The 6828-nt window shown below is 36.8% G+C and overlaps 1 protein-coding gene across 1 annotated transcript in view; it reads left to right on the top strand.

Moving 5' to 3' along the window:
* Positions 1–5420, top strand: part of LOC107672695 (moesin-like) — a 25795-nt gene extending 20375 nt beyond the window's left edge. The window contains exons 9-14 of the mRNA XM_016466005.1: positions 360–523; positions 1226–1356; positions 1439–1599; positions 1842–1934; positions 3938–4165; positions 5152–5420. Of these exons, the coding sequence (XP_016321491.1) occupies positions 360–523; positions 1226–1356; positions 1439–1599; positions 1842–1934; positions 3938–4165; positions 5152–5316 (942 nt within the window). The 3' untranslated portion in view covers positions 5317–5420. The remainder of the gene's footprint in view (positions 1–359; positions 524–1225; positions 1357–1438; positions 1600–1841; positions 1935–3937; positions 4166–5151) is intronic.
* The last annotated feature ends 1408 nt before the right edge of the window (positions 5421–6828 follow it).

Here is a 6828-nt window from a genome sequence, read left to right as displayed (position 1 = left end):
GAAACACACAGCGTCTTCACAACATGGCGGCAGTGGCAGCAACAATAAAGTTACACCTTCTTTCTTTGCGTGAACATTTGGGCGGCGTTATGCAAATCTTCCCACATCATGACGTAGACGTGTGGGGGTGTGTTTAAACGAGGCGTTTTAGGAGGGCGTGGACGAGTTAACTTTTATAAAGAATATCTCTTTGGGTTTGAGACTTTAGTCTTTGCAACTTTAGGGATCTTATCTATTCACGGACAGCTTGTAACACTCCAAAGAGAAAGGAAAACTTGAAATCGCATCATATGACCTTGATGATCTTTAAGGCATCATAGGAAATATGTATATAATGTCCTCTATTTTTTTTCCAACAGGACTTTGTGTTTTATGCCCAGCGTTTACGCATTAATAAGAGGGTTCTGGCCCTGTGCATGGGGAACCATGAGCTTTATATGAGACGCCGTAAACCCGACACCATTGAGGTCCAGCAGATGAAAGCACAAGCCAAGGAGGAGAAGAACCACAAGAAGATGGAAAGGTGAGAGGGGAAAAAAAGCTACAGAGTAACACCACACAAAGGCTCTGATATTAGGTCAGGATTGTGATTATTGGTGTTAATTTGGATTCATTGCAGTGATTTAAATATGTTGATTCTGCTCACCAAAAGGATTCGTACAGATGCGATTCATTATGTGACGACTTCTGTATGTTACATCCTTACACCATTAGATGGCAACCAGTTAATGTGTCTGTCTACTTATAAGTGACTCATTTAGTGATTAAACAGATTCATTCACAAACTTTGTGTCACCATCGACCAAATTAAGTCTTATTGTTTTGTATAAAATGTTCACACATTTTATAAATTCGGATCATTCTGTCCCATTTATCTTCTTGTAGAACAAGAGTGACTTGTTTGTTAATTTAGTTCACAAACAATATGTTTGCTGTTGAACGTTCAGTACTCCTTTAGGTCTTGTTCAGACTTAGGCTGAATTTGCTCAGTATGTCCAGCAGAAAAATAATGATTTGTTCGCTTAAAAGATTTTGATTGTTTGAAGCATTTATCAGGCACAGTAGGAGCAAGCCTACACCTTAAGACAATAGTAAGTGTTTATATTTGAGTGTTGTGTTGATAGATGAATGGTTGTATGTTTAGATTAGTTCATTGTTCAGTGTTGGGCACTTCACAGTGCCAGGAAGGACATGTTCTTCTAATACATCTGTCTGTGTGTTTCAGGGCCATGCTGGAGGATGAACGTAAGAAGAGAGAGCAGGCTGAGAAGGAGAAAGAGAAGATTGAAAAAGAAAAAGAGGAGCTGATGGAGAGACTCAAAGTGATAGAGGAACAGACGAGAAAAGCTCAGCAAGGTGACATGGAGTGAAGTTTGCTCTTTTTTTTCTTCTTCTCTTCATTAATGATCATTAATCATTCATTATTTTGCGTGGGCAGAGCTGGAGGAGCAGACCCGCAGGGCGATGGAGTTGGATCAGGAGCGTAAATGTGCTCAGGAGGAGGCGGAACGCCTGGAACGGGAGCGCCACCTGGCAGAGGAGGCCAAAGCGGCTCTGCTGCATCAGTCTGAGAGCCAGATGAAGAACCAGGAGCATCTGGTCAGTTAACGTGACTACCAAGATACACATTGCCAGCCACCATGGCAGCACAATTCTAGTCACCATGACAGCTTCACAATAACACTTTAAGTAGGTTACAGTTGTAACTATGGTAACAAAACTACAATTATGAAGTTTCCACGAGAACCAAACATCCTCTAACCACAGAACGCAGGACACCCATGAGATCTTCTTCCCATGAGATTCTGAGTATATGTATGTATATATGTGTGTGTATACAGGCAACTGAACTGGCAGAGTTGACTTCTAAGATCTCCCTGCTTGAAGATGCCAAAAAGAAGAAAGAGGAGGAAGCATCAGAGTGGCAAATGAAGGTAAACATGGTTACTTGTTAGTAGGTGCACTGCAGAAGTTTATTGTAGAATGAGCTAGTTAGTAAAAGATCTGTCTATCCATCTATCCACACCATTGTGCAGAAATAGAAACCACACAACCGGGAAAATGACTTGAGGTCAGTCACTCATGTTAAGACAAAAATGAATGTGGAAGAGATGTGATTTATTATTTTATGCTTTTATCACCATATGCCTTTTCAGGATATTGTTAAGATGGATATATAACTTAAAAATTAGTATTTTACAGCTTTGGCAATTTTCAGATTTTTTATTAAGTTATTAAAGAAAAGCACATAAGCATCTCAAGGCACAATACAAGTATCAAACTGTTACAGAATCAAGAAAGTGAAAACTCTCTCTCTCTCTCTCTCTCTCACACACACACACACATGTCTCACTTGAAAGAAATACTGGAGGAGTTCAGTAAAGAGAAAATAGAACGGTTATCTGGTCAAGGTACAGTGACAGAAACAGTTGCTTTCAGAAAAATGATATATTTTGCAACAATGTTGAAGAAACTGGTGTATAGTAAAATACAATATGAAAGTAATACGTGTTTCATATAATTATTAAAATTATTAATTAGAACTATTCTAATTAGAAGTCAGAAAGAGCTTTAGCCTTTATTAACAAGTATGTTTACACACACAGAGAATTTGACTTGATCACAGGAGCTTCCAGTGCAGAAGAAATTACGGACATAGTGCAACATACATGATAGTGCAGACATACATAGGAATAACACAGTAAAGATGGAAAATAACACTAATAACTAATTACATGTGTTTATTTTCTTAGTAACATACATCGACATTATTTCCAATAATGAACCCAGGACTAGGGAGGAATTCCTACAGTGTTGAAAACATTGAAAACACACACACACACACACACACACACACACACACACACACACACACACACACACAGAAAAAAAAAAATCCAGAAACTGCCTCCTTAACGAGTTCCAGAAAGGGGCTCCAAGATTTTATAAAAAAGATCAGGTTTCATTCAAACTCCAAATTTAATCTTTTCAAGTTTGAGGGTAAAAAGTAGGTCAAAAACCCATTGACAATAAGTTGGAGGAGATGGCAGCTTCCAATTAGACAATTTTGTCAGGAATATTTAATCATTTAAATAAAATAAAATAATTATGTACACCCATATAAACATATATTTTAATACACTTCTTTCAGATTAAAAATCTTTCAGATTATACGTTTTAAATGGGTTAAAGAAAAAATATACAGTATGTAAAAATTTGGGGACAGTAATTTTTTTAAAGAAATGAATACATTTATTCAGCAAGGATGCAATAAATTGATCAAAAGTGACCGAAAAGATATTGTTACAATAAATTTGTATTTCAAATAAATGCTGTTTCTATTCAACCTGGAAAATGCATCACAGTTTCCCTAAAAATATTAAGTAGCACAACTGTTTTTAACATTGATAATACTAAAGTGTTTCTTGAACACCAAATCAGCATATTAGAATGATATCTGAAGTATCATGTGAACACTAAAGACTAGAGAAATGGCTGCTAAACATTCAGTTTTGCCATCACAGGAATACATTTATATTCATGCTGTATTTGCGATCAACGGCATTTTATACACTTTAAAATATATGTGCAATATTCTAAAGCATATAAAAAGCTGTTGACCTTCTGTAAACCGGTTTTTGAATTTAATCTGTGATGTGGACAGTTTGAAAGAAATGATTCAATGGAAATGGAAATCATAATTAAACTTCCTAAATCTGCCTGCATTTTCTGCTTTTTGAGGTTTAAATCCACAATGCTGTTAAAATGATGTCTGTCATAATAGTATCATGCTTGTGGTACAAGCACAGTCTTTATTGACCAAATAAAAAGCACATTAAATATCATCACAAAATTAATAACTTTTATATGGCCTAGATAGATCATGGTGTGAATTTTGTGTGGTGATTGTTAATGCAGTGCTGTGTGTCTCTTCCAGGCCACTCTGGTGCAGGAGGACCTGGAGAAGACTAAAGAGGAGCTGAAGAACAAAGTTGTGTCAGCCCATGTTCCAGAGCCCGTGCATGGCGAAAACGACAACGACGATGATGAGAGCAGTGCAGAGGCCTCCGAAGAACTCACCTCCGCAGCGGCCTATAAAGACAGGAGTGAGGAGGAGCGCATGACAGAGGCTGAGAAGAACGAACGAGTCCAGAAACATCTGCTGGTGAGAGAACTACTTCACAATAGGATTTTTAAAAGGATAATTCATCCAAAAATAACACTTCACTTTGTCATATTTTTAAAGGGATAGTTCACCAAAAAATGAAAATTCTGTCGTTAATTACTTACCCTCATGTCGTTCCAAACCCGTAAGACCTTTGTTCATCTTCGGAACACAAATTAAGATATTTTTTATCAAATCCGAGAGCTCTCTGCCCCTGCACAGAGGTAACTAATATGTTCAAGGCCTAGAAAGATAATAAGGATATCGATAAAATAGTCCATGTGACATCAGTGGTTTAACCCGTAATCTTATGAAGCTACGAGAATACATTTTGTGCGCAAAGAAAACAAAAATAACGACTTTATTCAACAATTCTTCTCTTCTGGGTCAGACTCCGCTGCCATTCATGAGAGTACCACGACGCATGCACTGCGCTTTGTTTACAAGCAGAGGAATGCACATGCATGAGTCATGGTACTGTCGTGAACGCACAGCAGAGAATGACCCGGAAGAGAAGAAACAGTTGAATAAAGTCATTGTTTTTGTTTTCTTTGCACACAAAAAGTCTTCTCGTAGCTTCATAAAATTTTGGTTGAACCACTGATGTCACATGGACTATTTTGATGTCCTTACTAACTTTCTGGACTTTGAACGGTAGTTCCATCTATGCAGTGTCGGAAAGCTCTTGGATTTCATCAAAAATATCTTAATTTGTTTTCCGAAGATGAATGAAGGTCTTACGGTTTTGGAACGACATGAGGGTGAGTAATTCATGTCAGAATTTTCATTTCCCTTTAACCATTATATTCCAAACTAATTTGACTTTTGTTTCGTGTGGAACAAAAAAGGAGGTATTTTTCAGAATATCCAAGCTGCACTTTGTCAATAGAGAAAGTAGACACCCATGATTAGCCTATAATAAAGGCTTTATCAGTGGAAATTTACTTTGAACGGGGAAAAAAATGAAAAATCTTCTTTTTCCACAGACTCTTAGTTCTGAGCTTGCTAATGCTCGTGACGAGACCATGAAGACCCAGAACGACATTATCCACGCAGAGAATGTACGAGCAGGACGAGATAAATACAAGACGCTTCGTCAGATCCGCTCTGGAAACACCAAACAGCGAATCGATGAGTTCGAGTGCATGTAAATGTACCGCAGTCAGCCAACAGGGGGAGCTACAGCCTGCCTTTTGCATCATTCCTGCAGAGGAACTACAGTACCCACAATGCACCACTCCAACAGAAAATAAAGCCAAATATAGAATAATGCTGCACAGTTCAAAAATCCCTTTAATTCAGGAGTGTTGTTTGGGTTACTGCATTATGATAACTTTTAGTTATAGTTTCTCACTGCTGCAGGTTTGTGGCCGCTCCCTGTTTGTGCCTTTTCACTGAAGAGAAAATATCAAACTGTATTTTTAGTTTAGTTTTTAAACCTATTCTTATTTTAAGCTTTTTTTTTTTTTTTTAAAGAAGAGACTTTGTTTTTTGAGGCATTTGAATTTTTTCGCAGTATTATTTTAAAGAATCCTTTAATAGAATGACACTTAAAAAGCATCTTCTGGGATTGAATTTCTCCCTTTATTTCTGAACAGTATTTACCCAGAGTGTACACCGTTTTGAATAGCCCTGCACTTGTAGGCAGTGCCTCAGTTGTTTTGTGATCTATATTAATTTTATTTTTATTCATGTGGCAATATGCTGCACTGAAGCAATATGTCCCCAGCTGCTTTGGAAGAATTCTTCATTTGGATCTTACTCTTGGATACTTTTTAAACTGTTTTGATATACAAGAACATGGATCGCCTGATTAAAAATATGAAGCTTGTTCTGATCTCATACAGCGTTCTTGTTACCTGGGCGATTTCCTGCCTTGAGGGTGCAAGGTTTTTTTTTTTTTTTTTAATTGTCAACCAATCACAGAAAAGATTGCTGCTTAAAACATTTTCATTGCAACTGTCAATAAAATACATTAAAAAAAAAACACCAATTCATTGGCTAGTGTTGTTACTCGTTCTTCAGTTGTTTAGTGATAGCATGTGTGCATTATTGTAAGCAGATATGGTCTGAAAATGCAAGCTATGTTTAGAACAGATCACTATCAAAATAGTTATTGATATTTGCCAATATAAAGCTATTATTAAAAACGCGTGTGTGTGTCATCATCCTCCACACACACACAGCGCGGGTAAAATAAGTATGGAACACTTCATTTTTCTCAGTAAATATTTCTAAATGTGCTGATGACATGAAATTTGCACCAGATGTCAGTAACAGCCCAAGTAATCCATACATACAAAGAAAACAATACAAACAAGTTCAGAAATTAAGTTATGTGGAATAAAATTAAATTTGACATGGACATGTTATTATGATTTCATCAAAAATATCTTAATTTGTTTTCCGAAGATGAATGAAGGTCTTACGGTTTTGGAACGACATGAGGGTGAGTAATTCATGTCAGAATTTTCATTTCCCTTTAACCATTATATTCCAAACTAATTTGACTTTTGTTTCGTGTGGAACAAAAAAGGAGGTATTTTTCAGAATATCCAAGCTGCACTTTGTCAATAGAGAAAGTAGACACCCATGATTAGCCTATAATAAAGGCTTTATCAGTGGAAATTTACTTTGAACGGGGAAAAAAATGAAAAATCTTC

This window comes from Sinocyclocheilus anshuiensis, unplaced genomic scaffold (assembly GCF_001515605.1).
Source record: "Sinocyclocheilus anshuiensis isolate Anshui unplaced genomic scaffold, SAMN03320099.WGS_v1.1 scaffold681, whole genome shotgun sequence".
NCBI classification, from domain to species: Eukaryota; Metazoa; Chordata; class Actinopteri; order Cypriniformes; family Cyprinidae; genus Sinocyclocheilus; species Sinocyclocheilus anshuiensis.
This window is presented reverse-complemented; position numbering and strand designations above follow the sequence as displayed.